Below are 18,915 nucleotides of genomic sequence, written 5' to 3' on the forward strand. Positions count from 1 at the left end.
CTAGCAAACACCTAGTAGCAATGATGTAATTGAGCTATATTTGTCCATGTTCCCATTAGGATAGGAGTTTTTAACTCTGCTCTAAAAACGTTATTCTACAATGTGACTTACAGCTTTGTTTTGTAACTCAGATTCTCACTTAATTTACAGCAGAAAACATAGGAAATAACTTATCAGAAGCTACTAGTGTATCTAGACAATAAATACCCTGTTTTCAAAAATAAGTGTATACAAACCTTCTAGCCGAAAGCATAGAAAACCCCTTTCATGCCTCTGCCCAAAGTGAATTTTATACTCCTAGCAAATGTTTATACGTTGGGTAATTTTATATCGCTCCAGCACGCCATCAGCTTAGGCCCTGAAGTATGTAGATTCAAACACAAGCCCCTTTATTTGGTTTCGGTATACAGTAACTCCTCACTTAACATTGTAGTTCTGTTCCTGAAAAATGCGACTAAGTGAAACTATGTTAAGCGAATCCAATTTCCCCATAAGAATTAATGTAAATAGCAGGAGTTAGGTTCCAGGGAAATTTTTTTTTGCCGGACAAAAGGCATTCTATACATTTTAAACAATTTTAAACAAGCAATTTAATACAGGTATAAGTTTTAAACAGAGGAGATGCCCCTGCCTGACCCTACACAGGCACAGCCCCCTGGCACTGGAGATGAGGCAGGCTAGGAGGGTGAAGGTTGTAGGCTAGGAGAAGCATGTTGCGCAGCAGCTTCCCCTACTCTGCAAGCACCAGGTGTGTGTGGGGGGGGCTCAACCCTCAGCCCACCCACTCCCCCCATTCCCCTAAGCCCCCATCCTTGACCCACCTCTTCTCTCCACTACCTCCTCCCCCTTTACTTTGCATGCTGAGTCCTCACTCCTCCCCTCTCCCTCCCCTCCCGGGAGGCACGCCAAGACCTCGCTCCTCCCCCCGCCCTCCTGCCTGGGGCAATTAGCTGGCTTGCGGCATTTTGGAGGGAGGGGGGAGGAGTGAGGACTTGGCGCACAGGCTCCCCCTTCCTCCCCCCTGCCTTCTCCTGCGACAATCAGCTGGCTTGCGGCATTCCGGAGGCAGGGGAGGGAGGGGGAGCCTGCGTGCCAAGTCCTCGCTCCTCCCCCCTCCCTCCAGAATGCCGCAAGCCAGCTGATTGCCGCGGGCAGGAGGCAGGGGGATGAGGGGGTAGGCGCTGATATGCGGGGTCTGCCGGCGGGCGGGAGCCACTGGGCGTGGGCGGGGGGCATAGGAAGGCTGCCAGCTGTGGAGAAAGCAGGCAGCCAAACAACGTAAGAGTGGAGCATTGCACAACTTTAAACGAGCATGTTCCCTAACTGATCAGCAATGTAACAACGAAACAACGTTAACTGGGATGACTTTAAGTGAGGAGTTGCTGTATTCCATATACCTCTCACACAGCCTTCTTGAGCAGAAGTGATCAAAACTGAACAAAGGATTTGAAGTGAAGGTGCACAATGGATTTATATGCGATTATAATTATTGCATATTATTCTTTGTGCCTTTCTCACCCTTTGCAAGCCTGTAAAGACCAAGGATAGTTATGATACCCAGTAGCAGCTTCAGCAAAGATGATTATTTATAATTTATTTTACAGGCATCAAAAGCGTTCTATGCTTTTTCTTCAAAAGGACAGGATCTGGCACCAAGAATAGAGACTCAGCCTTGCCTTTGAATTCCTTAGCTTTGTTATGCTGAAAATCTTATTTTCATACAATGTTTTGTAATTGATTATGCTTTGCTGCTGGATTTACCAAGCATTAATCACTTCTGATTAATGAGACTTTTTTAAACCGAGTCCTTTCTTCTGGTAGCAGAATATTCTCTTTTTACTACTTACAATTTTTTAAGTGTTCATTTTGCTGCTTTTTTTTTTAAAGCAACAGAAACTGTTTAATAATTCATAGCCCACAAAAGATTTCTTATGCTGCTGGCATATGGAACTAGTTCTGAAATCAGGAGTAGAGGATAAACCTGATGTGCAGGCACTTGAAAAGCGTTTTAGCTTAATTTCAGTGTTAAATGAACATTTTACTGCAAACACACCTTGTGCTTAATAAGGTGCAAAATATAGAATTTTTTAAACCTTTGTCTAGTCCATCTTCTAATCCTATTTGTCCTTTTTTAAAAAAGAGCAAAAAAAAAGCTGAAATAATTTTGTTTTAGAACATTTATGACCAGACTTCATGCCAAAATATCATAGGAAAATACACAACAAAAAAACCCTACAAAAGAGAAGAAAGTTTGAGTTTTGTTGGTGTGTTCTTTGTTTTGTTTTTAATAAAAGCTTTAATGGCTTACAAAAGAGTAAATAATTAGTACACGCAGCTTCAGAGAGACAACTGCTCAACTGTGAAGCAAAGCAATACAAAACAACAACAACAACAACAACAAAACATAACACTACAGTTTCAATCCGATGACATTCATTTCTGGCCGAGCCAGGAGCTGATTGGTATATTAAGGGCGAAATTACCCATTCATTTCTGTACAGAAGGCCCAGAAAAAAGTTTGTCATATTTAAGTCCTACCTAAGATGATGATTTAAGTGATGCATTGACTTTGTGTTGGTTCTCTGCAGAGGGGTGAAATTCACCCTAAAGTAATTTGATATACGATTTTTGAAACCATATTTTTAGAACTACAAGATGGTCTTAATATCTCTCTCACTGTAAATGGGTCTTTCAAGCCGCTCCCTTATTACTGCTACTTCCTACAGCTCAGTCCAGTACACTGATATTAGGTCATTTCATGTCTCTCTGTGTAAAGAGACATCAAAACGTGCAGAAATGTAGGTGACAGTTCTCTACGGCAAGTTGTGGCACAGTCTGCCATTGAAGGTGATAAAATAAAAATATAACTGGCAATAAAGATTGGCTAAAAATTAATTCTAAACACAAAATAATGAAACAAAATATCAGAACTGCTGCACAGAAACACATACAGTTTCAGCTTTTTTAATTAGGATCAGTAGTAACATATGTGGATAGTTCTTCCAGTGTATGAGGATCAATTTCTGCACAACTGTACAGTATCAGTGGGGTTTTTAATGAGATCTACACTTCTCCACAGGACTAGAAAAGCCTGATCAAGCCCTGCCCATGATTCCACGCAGCTGTGTAACCTGCAGAAGCTTGTAATAGGTTTAACAGTGCATTACAGATGTTCATTATTTTTATCCCTAAACACCCCCTCTGTTGCTGAATGGAATATAGGCCTAGTTTGACCGTCGCCATCTCGGTCAACATCAGGGGCTTAAGAGGTGATCTCCAGAAAGTGCAAGTCTCTGTATCTTACACTAAAAAGCTGAGCTCTGTAGCTAGGGTTGCCAGCCCTGAGGTGCAAAAAACCCAGGATATCTGGGATGATCCTGAGCCCATAAAATTGGACAGTTAGCAGTGTATACTGAGCCGTCTTACAGATTTTCCCAAGACAGCTATCTCAAAAGAGAAATCCTTGGAAAATCTGGACAGGTGGCAACCTTACCTGTAACTGGGGTCTGCAACAGAATTGCGGCTCAGACACAGAGGGGGACACAACACACACTGACCAGTGGGTTACACCTGAATCTTTATACACATACCTTTGAACTCACTATCGGGTCTGCCAGTACATGCATTGCCAGAATCACACAAGTTGTTGTCTGCAGCAACCTTAATGGATAACCTATCATCATTTTACCTGTTCTTAAAACAAGGTCTTGTATATTTTAAAGAGGAAAATTTAGATGAAAATGGAAAATGGAAAAATCACAAGAACTCCATATTCAACACAATATGAAATATTTCAATTCAGCAATACTGCTGTGGTACCTTATAGGAGCTGTATTTTGGGTGCCTCATGCTCTCATTCTTCTCTATATGTCAAGTACCCTGGTCAGACTACATCTCCCATGATGCACTACAGTCTCCCTCGTGACAAGGGAAGGGTGTTTCATTTATGTGAGTCTCTGCCAATCTGCATCATGGGAGATGTCGTCTGACCAGGGAGTTCAGCCCACAGATAGGAATGGGAAAACGAGGAAATTATGCAACAACTGCCATGAGGCATTGTATCGTAGTGGGATATCCTAATCAAAATATTTCACTTTTTGGCCAAAATACTTTGGATTTTAACAAAACCTCCAACAACTTCAGTTTTTCAACAAAACCCTGAAAATTTCTGCCAGATGCTTTTCATGAAAAATTCTGTTTACTCAAAAATGCAATTATCCATCCTAAAAAATAAATAAATAAAGTTCACAGAATATTTTTGTTGAACCCCCGCAGGCAGGCGCTCTCTGGTGTTTGTGCTCCTGGCAGGAAAGACGCACAGATGTGCAGTATCGACAGCAGTGTTCGATATCCCAAAGCAGGAGGCTCTTCTGCTTTGACACTAACGGTCTGTCTACATTTGAGCTGGGAGGTGTAATTCTAAGCGTGCGTAGATGTGCCGGCACTAGCTCTGCTTAAGCTAGCACCTCAAAAGAGCAATGTGTCCATGGCAGCATGGGTGGTGGCTTGGGCTAGCAGCCCAAATACATACCCAGGTGGTCAGGCAGGACTGTACTTGGGGCATGTAGCCACCAGTATTGCAGTGTCCACGCTGCTATTCTTAGGCTCTAGTTTAAGCAGAGCTAGTGCAGGTATGTCTAAGCAAACTGGTAATCACACCTCCCGGTTTAAATGTAGACATACCCTCAAACTGAAGAGGGACCAGAGCTGGAGGAAGTATCCACTGCACCCTTTTAAGGGATCCCGGCTCCCACTCCTGCATCTCCTCCCCCAGGATTCCTAGACACCATCTGGTGGGATATCCATAATCCTGCCAGGGACTGTCACTGAAACAAAGGGCCATCCTTTCTATTACAGTCCTTCTGTCCCTACCTCCACTGCCTGCTCCCATTTCCCAAATGTTGCCTGCCCATCCCTCTTCACCCTAGCTAGGCATTGGCAGGGGCATTAAGAGCAGAGGGAAAAGTCTTCTTGCAGTGCTCCTGGTGACTAATAGGTATAATTCAAGCAAAGACTGTTGCCAAGTCTTTGAAGCCCTGGTGGATGGCTAAGATTCCAGCAGTGATGTAGGAATGCATAACAGGAATGCCAAATGCAAAGTCATACCCACAGCCTAACACTTGGCAGCCTTGCTTACACTACCTTTTGCTGCAGCTTTTCAAAGAAGCAATGTGATGCAGCATACTATGGGTCCATTACATATGTCTACACTGCAATTAAAAACCTGCAGCTGACCTCGTGCCAGCTGACCCAGGCTCACAGGGCTCGGGCTAGGGGGCTGTTTAACGGTCGTGTAGGAGTTCAGACTTGGGATGGAGCCCAGGGTCTAGAACCCTGAGAGGTTGGAGGGTCCCAGAACTTGGGTTGCAGCCTGAAACCAAATGTCTGCACTGCAATTAAACAGCCCTGTGAGCTCAAGCTCTGTGAGCCTGAGTCAGCTGGCACAGGCCAGCCACGGGTGTCTAACTGCAGTGTAGCCATACCCTTAGACTACCACATAGAAATTTGTCCTGTCTGCCAGGATGTGTGCAACTGCGGATAGATCTGCTTCCCCTTTCTGTGTTGGTCAGGGCAGAATTCAGCCTGAAGTCAGCAGAATAGCGGATAGGAAAATGGATATATTTCCATGGAAAGTTTCATGGAATATTTCCCCCTCCATTTTTCATCAATATTTCTTGACCAGCTCTACTGAGCAGATAGACAAGATATCAGCTTCCTGTTTCTTAGGTGATTTTTAATTTATTCTTCTTGTAAAGGGACTGATCTTGTGAAGAGACTGCTCACTGCAACAAAAATAAGTCTAGCCACAAGCTGGAAACGCACCTGCTTTATTTATGTACATCACAAGAGAGTATGGGGGAGGGGGCTAGGAACTCCCACTGACTAATCAGGAAGTAAAGGATGTGGAGAACATGGCTCAATCCCATAACATTTGGAGTCATCCTTATTATAACCTTTTTACTACAATTATATTAAACAATTTAAACGTAATTTTAATATAAGCCTATTACAAACTGAATGAAGCAATTATAAATAAGTCACAATTTTCTGTTTTTAAAACAGCCTTTGCTAAATATATCTCAGCACCTCTGAGAGGAATCATGATTTTAAAAAATATGTCATTTACTCTTTATATGAATAATTCAGCATGAAAACACAGGTAATGACTGAATCAGGCTTGCACTGTAATTAATGAGTAAAGAAAGCAATAACTATACCATTCATGTGCATTTGATAAATTGAATCTACTGGGTGTATAATTGGGGGGGAAGTAACCTGGGAGCTAAAACACATTAATAATGGAGATTGACAGTTTAGAATATAATATACATTGTATTGTTACAAATTCTATTATTCATTCTGTGGCTATTTGCAATTTGAAAGTAAAAAAACCTACCTCAACTTCCTGCGTACGTAAGCATTATAAATGAGAAAAAAATAAATAAATAAAAGAATGAACTCAAACAATACAAAAGAATGTTAACATTTTCCACTTTGGCCTCCCCTCCCACCCCCCAGCAAATTTTAAAAGTATAATCACTAGGTTCAGGAGACCTGAACCTTCAGATGACATCTGTATATTTTACTTTTTTGACAAGCTACTAGCATCCTTTGCTAGTCAGAATTTAGTTATTTTGTCAGCTGGCCTAATGACCATTTGCAAACAAGTTATTTGTCCCAAAAAAGATCGGAAACCAAAGAACCATTTCCTTTTGGCTGAAAAAACAAAGGCATGGGTTGTTTTCCCTCCTCCCCCCGCACCATAGCTAATAGATTTTTTTTAAAACGGTTTTCATTCAACACCTTAACACGTTAAAATACATTTGACTATTGATAGATTCAATAGAAAAGGCAAAACTGAGCATGTTTCCATTGTTTAATGAGAACAGAACCCTGAGGCCATGAACCTACAACAGATGGGTTTTTTTCCTACAGCAATATTTCTGCAAGACGACAATACCTTCCTCTAAGTCTGTGCTCATGTTTGCTTTCACCACATTAAAAGTACCCTGCTATGCATGACATAATCACTAATAGGAGTTTTGCTTACGGATCTGGACACTAAGTCAATCCTTTAAGTATGTTAGAGTAAAATTCAACTCCGTTCAAAGGGCCTGCCCAAGGACCTGTGCATCACTAAAATCCTGTAATAAGGTTCTCAGTGGAACTCAGATGGATCTTGTGTAGGATCTCTGCACAGGGACCTATCTGACCAGTTAGTGAGTACATATTCAGTTATATGAAAGTGTTATACAGCAACTCACAACACTTTATCGGTATATTAACACAATAAAAACCAGAGGGTCACCCTTACTCACAGTCACATTGAGGTACTCACTGTGGGTAGTCCCATTAATTTCAGGGGCACTACTTGTACTGTAAGGTACCAGTCAATGTGAATAAGAATAAATCAGAACTGGACCCTAAGTTAGAGTTTCTGTTTATGATGTTTGAGGTCAACATCTAATAATAGCAGGATAATTGAGAGCCCAGTAAAATACTAAATGTTGCATCCACACTACCAAAGCCTAAAGCCACAGCACATTTTGGAGTCTCAAAATCTCAGGTATATGAATGCAGAGGCTGCCTTTGAAAAATTGGCCCTGTGTATCTTGCCTTGTGGCAAAAATATGCTGTTACTGTGGAAGTGAAAATAATATGTTGTTCCTCAACATGCATAAGCCAACAAACGCACGTGACATTTACTGACAGAACTCTAGAGGCTCACAGTTTACAAAATTTATCTTTCCTTACACTAAGAGCCTGACAAAAGACCTTGTAAAATCAGAAATGAAATGCAGCTTCTGTGACATTGTCTTCATTATTACATCATCTAAATGTTCACCAACTCTTGACTACACACGAAAAAAAATTGCAAGATGTCAATGATCACGGTAAAAGTCTTTTAAAGAGACAGAGAAGGATTTAGCCTCTGACCTGCTTTTTGTTAACCATGGCTAACCCACCTCATGCCTTACGGCCAGCTGAGGAGGAAGCCTTTTGCACGGAAAGCTCTGTGAGGATTTCCAGGTGAAGATTTCCCTACAGCATCCCATTGTGGGAGTGGGGGTTGTCCCCACGGTAAGCCTGCGCAACCTGCCCCACGCCTGGAAGATGGATAGTACGTCTGACTCCTCCTTTCCCTTTGGAACTGCACTCCTAAGGTCTCCTGAGCCTGCAGTAATTTATGAGACCCCTGGGGCTCTATTACATTTTCCTGGTCTGTGAGGCTGGAGGGGGAGACATTTTTCATCCCCACTAGCTTTGCCCCAAGCCCTTCCAGTCTCTTTCCCTTCCCCCAGGGAGGGACCTTGGACAAGCAAAGATGGCAGCCCCTGGGTGCGGGTGCTACAGAATCCACTGAATGGAAGCGAGGAAATCCATGTCTGTTGGACCCCTACATGCACAGATCAATGTGGGATTCAGAATGTATAGCAAGAAAGACAGAAGGAGCAACTGTCAAGATAGTTGGTGTTCTCCTCTAAGCTCCATCTCCTGGAGTCTTGGATTTAGAGGAGAATACCAGTTTTTATTTAAAAAGAAAAGTTTGTAGCCTTCGTGGCTATGAAGAAAAGTTTGAAAATGTTACTCAAGTGCGTCCTAATGGCTCAGAAAGCAGAAGGCAAATAACAAGAACCCAACATTTAATTAAAAAAGAAAAGAAAAAAAACAATTAATGTTTTTTAGGCCAGTCTCATGATTTTTGAGCTTTTGGGATTAACAATAATGAGAGACACGGAAGAAAGAAAAATTTAAAATGTTAAAATTTCTAGCACTTTTGGCTCAGCTCTTGTGGAAGAGTTTAGGAAATGTGAAGGAAAGAAGAAGGGATTGGGTCATTTTAGTCACAAGAAGAGCGCAAAAATATGGATGCAAAGGCATCCCTAAGTCCATCCTTTCAGCAATTATAGATCATCCGGGGACACAGGAAACATTGATAAAGCCACTGCGGGGAAGCTAAATGAATTCTTTGTATCAGTCTTCACTGCAGAGGATGTGAGGGAGGTGCCCACACCTGAGCCATTCTTTTTAGGTGACACATCTGAGGAACCTTGCCAGGCTGAGGTATCAATAGATGAGATTTTGGAACAAATCGATAAGTGAAACAGTAATAAGTCACCAGGACCAGATGGTGTTTACCCAAGAGTTCTGAAGGAACTCAAATGTGAAACTGCAGAACTATTAACTATGGTTTGTAACCTATCATTTAAATCAGCTTCAGTACTAAATGACTGGAGAATAGCTAATGTGACATCAATTTTTTTTAAAAGGCTCCGGAAGCGATCCTGGCAATTATAGACCAGTAAACCTAACTTCAGTACCAGGCAAATTAGTTGAAACTATAGTAAAGAACAGAATCATCAGACACACAGATGAACACAATTTGTTGGGGAAGAGTCAACACGGCTTGTATAAAGAGAAATCATGCCTCACTAGTCTATTAGAATTCTTTGAGGGTGTCAACAAACATGGACAAGGGTGATCCAGTAGATAAAGCATACTTGGACTTTCAAAAAGCCTTTGACAAGGTCTCTCATCAAAGGGTCTTAAGCAAAATAAGAAGTCATGGGATAAGAAGGAAGGTCCTCTTATGGATAAGTAACTGGTTAGAAGAGAGGAAACAAAGGGTAGGAATAAATGGTCAGTTTTCAGAAGGGAGAAAGGTAAATTGTGGTGCCCCCAAAGAGCTGTACTGGGACCAGAGCTGTTCAACTTATTTATAAATTATTTGAAAAAGGGGTAAAACAGTGAGGTGCAAAATTCGCAGATGGTACAAAATTACTCAGGATAGTTAAGTCCAACACAGACTGTGAAGCATTACAAAGGGATCTTACAAAACTGGGTGACTGGGCAACAAAATGGCTGATGAAATTCAGTGTTGATAAATGAAAAGTAATGCACACTGGAAACCATAATCCCAACTATGCATACGAAATGATGAGGTCTAAATAAGCTGTTACCACTCAAGAAAGAGATCTTGGTGTCATTGTGGATAGTCCTCTGAAAACACCTGCTCAATGTGCAGCAGCAGTCAAAAAAAGCTAACAATGTTAGGAACCACTAGGAAAGGGATAGATAATAAGACAGTAGATATCATATTGCCTCTATATAAATCATACAATTTTTAAAAAAATGTTAGAATTGGAAAAGGTACAGAAAGGGGCAACAAAAATTATTAGGGGTAATGAACAGCTTCCATCTGAGGAGAAATTAAAGAGACTGGTTCTGTTCATCTTAGAAAAGAGATGACTAAGAGGGATGTGAGAGAGGTTTACAAAATCATGAATGGTGTGGAGAAAGTGAAGACGGAAGTTTATCTACTCCATCACATAACACAAAACCAGGCATCACCCAACGAAATTAATAGGCAGCAGGTTTAAAACAAACATAAGGAAGTAATTCACATAATGCACAATGAAACTGTGGAACCCACTGCCATGGGATACTGTGAAGGCCAAAAGTATAACTAGGTTCAAAAAAGAATTAGACAAATTAATGGAGGATAGGTCCATCAAAGGCTATTAGAATAGACGGTCAGGGATTCAACCCCATGCTCTGGGTGTCCTTAAAGCTCCGATTACCCTCTGTTGGGTCTGGATGACAGGGGATGGATCACTCCATAACTGCCCTGTTCTGTTCATTCCCCTCTGAAGGGCACCGACCATTACTGGAAGACAGGATACTGGGCTAGATGGACCATTGGTCTGACCCAGCATGGCCATTCTTATGCTATGTTCTAATATTCTTCACTATTGATTACATATGCACCTTCATTGCTGACTCCTCTTTCAATAATCATGACTTATTTTCTTTTGGATGATTCTTAATCCTTCTTTGACGGTCTCACGTATGACATTGGTAGTGGTCTTTTTCATAGAATCATCATATGGGTCCAACACAAAAATGTCACCTGCAATGTCAAGATCTTGAAGTGTTCATCTATTCCTTTTAAGTCCTGTATCTTCCTTTGATGTTGCTTTTTGCATCACAATCTATCACAATGTAGAAAAGCAGAGGTGATAAGCTCCCTTGTCACCCTCCAGTGGCTAGGTCAAGCCAATCAGTCTCTCCACTTTCTGTCCTTACACAGCATTTTGAACCTTCATACAGCATCTTAGAGAGGGACACTATCTTTCTGGAAAGCCCATATTGTTGCAAGAGCTTCCATAACAAAACTCTATGAATGCAATCAAAAGCTTTGGTGAAATCTACAAAGCCCAAGACCAATCTTCTCTGGTAAGCAAGACCTTTCTCAATCAATCAATCATCTCAGGGTAAAGATGTGATCTATACATGATCTTTTCAGTCTAAAGCCTGCTTCCTCAGTATGCAGTTTTTCAGCTATGACTACCCTGTCCAACAGTACATTACAGAACACTCTTCTGGGTGCCTGGCACTGCTCTCTCTTGGACTAATCCTGGACAAATGAATTCTGTGGGAGCTCTGAGCACTGATCTCACTAGACTCAGGGTCAGCCCCTTTGGGCAGCTTCCCTCCTGTTTCTGAGGTTTCTTCCTTGCAAAAACCTAGTATCTGCCCAGGGCAGATACAAGAAAGACAAATAAATTGTTCCTGCCTCCAACACACAGAAAAATTCATGCTTGTATGACAATTTTTAGCATCTTAAATTTACTTAAATTGCAAGCTCTTCGGGACAGGGCCATCTTTTGTTGTATTAGTACAGCACCTTGCACAATGGGGTCCTGGACGGAGGCTGCTAGGCATTACCATAATACATATAATACATAACAACAATAATAAGCGGAGACATGTAGGTAAGCAAGTATGCACTACAAGGCTCTTGCATTAGTTCTCTATTGGATTTTTACTACTCTGTTCTGGGTGATCAAGAGATGAGATGAAACTCATTTTAAAATGATTTAAAGCTCTTTCACAGTATCTCACATAATACTTTCTTTTTTTGCGCTAACAAGAGAGAAATATTCTTTTATTATTCACTATGTGTCAAATGTAGCCAACTCAGATGGATACTACCATCAACAAAGTCAATCTAGTGTATAACCGTATGTTAAATTAAGTACTCAAAGGGTATAGCAAAAAAGTGCTAGTTTAAGAAGCTGACATTAACTCTCACTAAAGCCTCTTTATCCAATTTCTGACAGATATTCTTAGAGGTTCCCACCCACTTTCATCAACATTTAACCCAAGGACACAGAATACATAGGAGAATCGAGCCTGAAAGTAAAAATTGTGTTTGTACATTAACTGGATTTAAGGCAGTTCCTTTGATCTTTTCCCTGGAGAGCGCACAATTTTCAGTCACACAGTGCATAATGAAACCATCTCAGGAAAGAACAAATATATTGTGACAGAATGAATTTATCCCCACTTCTAAAAGGAGGATATGGAAATTGCCAGCTATTTCATTATCCATCTAGCTGAAATATTGAGAGAGACAACAAAAAATACAATTCTGGCAGAACTTTTCAGAAATCTTGTCAGCTAGGTTTTGATTTACAAAACTAAACCTTGAACCAGAAGAGGTTCTGATCCAACCTCCTATTAGTCAGACCAGAAAAGACCAAGGATGGGAATCACCCTCTAAGACCAATACATTCCCAGGTGCTGCAAGAAGCAGAATGGCTAATTCAGTAGGTAACACACACTGAGTCATATCCCCCTTCACCAGGATGACTGCAAGCTTACAAAGCTAAGACCAAATTAATGCATACATGTGACTTCAGTGCACCCATCTTTAAATTAACAAAGTAAACAAATAATCCAGTTGCCTTTTGCCTCCTCAGGACTTCAAATGCATGCAATGAGGCACCCACCAAGCTAACCAATTTCCTCCTATTGTTACTTTTTTGGTTTAGTTATTCCCTAACACTTGGCATCTCCAAAGAGTTAATGAAGATGGCTGTCTGTAATGCAGAGGCACTTCCTATAGATATTTCGCTAACTTGTCTAAAAGCAGCTTTCACAGGGTCCCGTATTTATAAATAGTAGGGCCATTATCTAAATGGGTGCATAAATATTTATGTTTTGTCAGATGAATTACACTTATCAGTTATTTGTCTGTATCTAGTAGAAATGAGATGTTGACTGAAAAAAACTGCACAGAAAATCCTCCTCAGCCTGCGTCATTCACACATTTGGAGAACCGCAACACTGATTTGAAGCTTGTTTTGCTCTCTCTCCCGAGCTCTGGGAAGCGTACACGGTAAATGAAACAGGAAAGCCTGCTGCACAGCAATCATTAAACCACAGACGCAGCTATTCCTCTGGAGAAGAATAAAAACAGGACCTCATTCTGAGATGTACAGGACACCTCCTGTGAGGTACCGAGCACCCTCAATTCCCACTGGAACCAAGAAGGTCTGAGGTTCTTAAGTACCATGACAAAAACTGGGGCAATACACTTTATTAACACTGGTTTGCAGCCCGATTACTGATTTTCTCTTCCACCCTAGATCGATCATTAAACCTCTTACCTTCATAAAGAGCATTAGGGAAGGATGGTAATTACTACCTCATTGCTCTTTTAAAATTAGCTCTAGAAAGAGGCAGCTGCACTTGTTTGCTTCACTCTACCCTCCTGCTACAGAAGATCATTCCAACATCGAGCAGTTTGAAAGCACCAGCTGCTGCTTCCTAAAGTTAATCTAGCCTGTATCATAAACGTCTCCCCAAGGCCTATTGCCCATTTTAAGCAAATAGTTTGTGTCAGCAAATTACACACTTTATTTATTTATTTATGTAAGACAGGGAGAAAATATTTTACACCTCTGGTCCTGCTGTGAATAGCGATTTCCCAATGGTAACTTGTCTCCAAAGTATGCATTAATCTCAAGAAGTGATTCAAAATTCCTCTGCACATTAAGACATTTCTAGCCACTTCTGGGCTTCTCTCTCTTTCCTGGGAAATGGGAATATGCATCCAACCAGGATGGTCTTACTTAGCAAATGGGTAGTGTATTCTGCTGCAGATTTTTCAATTCATCTTTGGCAGAAGAAACCTTTGAAACACCTAGTGATAAATTTCACAGGAAAGCCTTGAGTCTACGGGATCTAATTCTGGACCTGGCAACATAAAGTGATAAAAATGTAAGAGGAATTGTTCAGACTAGAACAGTATCGTGTGCAGCGAAAGGGGGGAGGTGCTGGGGCCTATCTAAAGTACTGAAGTTAAGTCACTAATAAAGTGTTTAATGAAGACCTTGGCTTAGAATAAAAATAAGGCTGGCTTAAAAGGGCTTGCATTTGAGTATAAAAGAACTAAGAATATGTATACAAATACAGCATCTCTCAGATCAGGGACCTCACCACAGCACTATGACCATGAATACTTCTCCACCAAACCTCCACACACATTTAGGATGTAAACCTTCAGTTTCTGAGACTGGTTTACATTTCTGCATTGCTCATTCAGTTATAGGTGATGTGCAAAGGATATTTTGTTAAGTGGGTACAAAAAGTGTTGCTATGATGAAGAGATGACCTGAAGTTTTTTTTTGGTGTGGTGGTGGGGTTGGGGTGGGGTTGTGCGCAGTGGGTTTGTTTCACTTCAGAAATAATTCAGGAATGCCAATGCTTCTAGTCCCTAGTTTCAAAAGGTCTCAGGGGGGTTTATGAGCTTTAACATCTTCATTCAAGGTGCAAGGGTGTTGGAACCTTTAACAAACCTTCCTTTACCCACAATATTAATTATTCATTACTGTTAAATAGGTGTAACCCTTCTGCCTGTCAGAGCTGGCAGCAACAAGGGCCGGGTTCAGTATCTAGGGGTTCCATTCCAATAACGCAATGCAAAACCGGCTCTAGCCCCCACCCAGTGACCTGGGACAAATATATACCACCCCCGCTGGGCACCTCCAAGAGGCAATACTTCCCCTCTCGCAAGCACAGAGTCTGAGTGTAGCAAAAAGCCTTTTAATAACAGAGAAAAACAATGTGGCATTATGTTGGGGAAATATCACCAACAGGATTCATAACACAACCCATGAGCAAAAACCCACCCCAAGCAAATTGGGGCGTGTCCGTTCCCTTAGGTTCTTGAGTCCAGCAACCCAAAATCACCCAAAGTCCCAAAAGTCCAACGACCCAAAAGTCTCTGTCCCTGGTCAAGGCAGCCCCAGAGTTTGAAAGTTTATCTGCAGAGTTTTATCTCCCAACCTGGGTGGAGATGGGCAGAGGGGTTAAGAGGCACCTTACGTGGTCCAAAGCTGCTGGCCCCACCTCTCCATGGGGCTCCATTCTGCCAACCGCCCCATGAGCTGCTCTAGGCATCCGACAAACCGCTCTGCTCTGCTCCACCAGCTGCTCTGCTCCCCAAGCTGCTCTGCTCGCCGTCCCACAAACTGCAATGCTCTGCTCGGCCTGCCGTCCCGCAAGCCGCTCTGCTCTGCTCGCCGTCCCGCAAACTGCTCCACCATATATCTTCAGGCTCCCCCACTACTTAACGCAACACTCAGTGATTTCAGCTCTTAGTAAGTTTAGCTCTTTTGTGATTTCAGCTTGTAGTAGGAGAGCTTCAGTGCTGGTGCACCATTAGCCCAAAGTGAATTCAGCTCAGCAGCCTGTAATTAGGCTCCTAATGGAATCAAAATTAGTTTTGATATTCCACAGTGGAGAGAGGAGGAAGTGCAATTAGCATGAAAGGCCCTCACCAGGGGGCCCATGCCACCAATATTAATACCTGTCCCCAACCTCTCTCAATTCACAGAGTTTTGGAACCCATGTCCCTTGCCTAGCGAATGCTACTTAGTTGATGGCGAGTCCCTTCATCATAACAAAAGGCCAAGTACAGTTCCACTGTCCTTGATTCACATAATCAGGATAATAACAATTTATTCTTCCTGCCCCAATAACAGACATTGGGGATCCCACAGCAGCCAAAGTGACCATTTGGGCAGCTATGGGCTCATGCTAGGTGGGGTGGGTGTGCCTATGCAAATGAGATCAGCCCCTGAAGTTCTTTCCCACAACTTGCCACACCTCACCACCAGATGTCAGGGTGGAGCTCATCCTGACTCTGCTTACATAGGCATGAATAAAAAGAAAGAAAATATCATGGAGTTATAAACAATCTGATTAAAAAATCCCTTGCGCTCTCAGTTCCTCAACTTTTACTCTCTTGGCTCTTCTGGCATCACCATTTCACAAATCCTCCTTTATCCATCATAAAGAAGCCCAAAAGGGCAAAAGCCCAATTTTATTTTTCCTTAAGGTCATCTTTAATAGAGTAACTTTACAAGCAACTCCTCTTATTCCTGCCTGAACTTTTCATCTACTTAGCATCTAAAGGTTCTACTTTCCCCTTCAAGAATGAAAATAACTCCTATTGACAGGCCAGTCCTTGCCTACAGACAGCCCCCCAACCTGAAGCAAATACTCACCAGCAACCACATGCCACACAACAGAACCACTAACCCAGGAACCTATCCTTGCAACAAAGCCCGTTGCCAACTGTGCCCACATATCTATTCAGGGGACACCATCACAGGGCCTAATCACATCAGCCACACTATCAGAGGCTCGTTCACCTGCACATCCACCAATGTGATATATGCCATCATGTGCCAGCCATGCCCCTCTGCCATGTACATTGGTCAAATTGGACAGTCTCTACGTAAAAGAATAAATGGACACAAATCAGATGTCAACAATAACATTCATAAACCAGTCGGAGAACACTTCAATCTCTCTGGTCACGCGATTACAGACATGAAAGTTGCGATATTACAACAAAAAAAACTTCAAATCCAGACTCCAGCGAGAAACTGTTAAATTGGAATTCATTTGCAAATTGGACACAATTAACTTAGGCTTGAATAGAGACTGGGAGTGGCTAAGTCATTATGCAAGGTAACCTATTTCCCCTTGTTTTTTCCTAACCTCCCCCCCGCCCCCCTAGACGTTCTTGTTAAACCCTGGATTTGTGCTGGAAATGGCCCACCTTGATCATACACATTGTAAGGAGAGTGATCACTTTAGATAAGCTATTACCAGCAGAAGAGTGGGGTGGGGGGGGAGGTATTTTTTCATGCTTTGTGTGTATAAAAAGATCTTCTACACTTTCCACAGTATGCATCCAATGAAGTGAGCTGTAGCTCACGAAAGCTTATGCTCAAATAAATTGGTTAGTCTCTAAGGTGCCACAAGTACTCCTTTTCTTTTTGCGAATACAGACCAACACGGCTGTTACTCTGAATCCTATTGACATTATTTATGCTATAGTTCTTCACATCTTGGTGTGCCCTGGCTTGAGCTGTAGTCTGGTCAGCTATCACAAGCCAGGGCTAGTCAGGCCAGAGAAATACTTCGAAGGAACCACTAAGTTCCCCAAAAGGAGATGCTGGTGCTTCAGGAAGTGGAGCTCTTTCCTCTGCCCCATCATGGCATGCGTGTGTGAGGAGGCAGCACGACGTTACTGGAGGTGCCATCTTTCATATCAGATGTAAAAGCAAAGCCTCGCAGGATATGCAAGAACAGGTTTACGGTCTTACCTCCTTACAGTGAAGATAAGAACATGTGTCTTAACCCCTCTGCCACAACCAGAGAGAGTCATCTCTTTAGTGGAACTGGTCAGTCATATTAATTTCATTTATCTCTAGTGGGGGGATAGGATGCCGTGAGGTATGGACACAGCCTTGTGCTGCTGTGCCAAGCTCACTGGGTTCATAACATGCTGCTACAGGGGAAAGGGTTGGAAGGAAGAAGATTGGGAGTGGGACCAGAGGATCTGTAGCTTTGTGTTCTCCCCATCCTCCGGGGAATGTATATTTGTGTTCACTTCACCCTGAGGCTGCTGTAATAGCCATGGCATGTCTCTGTTGCTGCTCTGCAACCTGGTACGAGGATTCCTTCTCTCTGGCCCTTGGAAAACACCTTGCATTACAGCCTGGTCACGTTGGCTGCACCACACAGAAAGGGGGATATTGCCTAGAGTGCAAGTAGATACCTATCTCTGCAGACTACTTCTAACTACGTTTAATGCTAACCGGTGGTATAATGATGATTTTTCCATTTCTACTGCAATAGAATCTCCTCAGGCAGTCAGATCCTGTATCACTGTGTATAGGGATGCCAGACAGTCACTGACCCCTGGCTGCCCTCCCAGGGTCCAACTCTCCCAGTTACACTAGTGTTATCAGGGAGTTTGGGCCCCAGTTTTCTGATTTGTATAATCACACTACGGTTATTTCTCAGTAACTACTGTGTGCTAATGCATAACTCTCTTCTTGATCAACTGTTGTTTCCAGAACTCCTCGTCCGTCTTCCACAACAAACATGGCTTCCTCAGTTTCTGAGCCCCTAGCCCAGGTAGTAAATGCAATCCCATTTTATATTAGTTACTCAGAAGTGTTATTGTTTGAGCATGTGGGGGGGAGCAGTGGTGATAAATGGGAGAATGGCTAAGGGGGAGCAGAGGAAAGTGGCTGAAAAGACTGAAGTTCAGTACAGTGACAGGGGCGTGGGATTGAATTGAACGGCAGCTGTCTGCTTCGAAAGACGACGGGGTAAGCAGCAAAGCAGTTCAGATACTGTGTGTCATGCTGCTGCAGCACCAGAAATGGCTAAAAAGTCCAATTTTCAAGCAACAGTCCTTGCCACAGATAATGCAGGCATAAGGCACAGGGCCAGAGGATGAAGCCAGTGCACTGTTACCGCTTGAGGCTTTCTGATCTTTCCTTTTAGCTCTCTTCACTTTTCTCTCTCTCAATTACCTCTCCATCCTTTGTGGCTCCCTGGTGCAGCACAGCCCTCCAGGGTAGCCTGGGGTGTGGATGGCTTCAGAATTTAAAGCAGCCATATTTTATTGTGGGCATGTTAATTGGGAGGTCTGAGAGAAAGAGCCAGCCCAGTGCAGAGGAGATTTATAGTAGCCAATAAAGTGAGATTTATAGTAGCCAAGATCAGAATCAGGGCCAAAAGTGTTTTGATCTCACT

At 42.4% G+C, this 18,915-nt stretch overlaps 1 protein-coding gene across 3 annotated transcripts in view; it reads right to left on the minus strand.

Moving 5' to 3' along the window:
• The window catches only part of SPOCK1 (SPARC (osteonectin), cwcv and kazal like domains proteoglycan 1), a 464,084-nt gene that overhangs the window by 285,233 nt on the left and 159,936 nt on the right, over positions 1 to 18,915 (minus strand). For 2 of the 3 annotated variants that reach the window (XM_037907086.1, XM_043520783.1), the window contains exon 3: positions 6,398 to 6,406. The exons of the other annotated variant lie outside the window; for it this stretch is intronic. In XM_037907086.1, the coding sequence (XP_037763014.1) occupies positions 6,398 to 6,406 (9 nt within the window). The remainder of the gene's footprint in view (positions 1 to 6,397; positions 6,407 to 18,915) is intronic. 3 annotated transcript variants of the gene reach the window in all.

Source organism: Chelonia mydas, chromosome 8 (assembly GCF_015237465.2).
Source record: "Chelonia mydas isolate rCheMyd1 chromosome 8, rCheMyd1.pri.v2, whole genome shotgun sequence".
Classification (NCBI taxonomy): Eukaryota; Metazoa; Chordata; order Testudines; family Cheloniidae; genus Chelonia; species Chelonia mydas.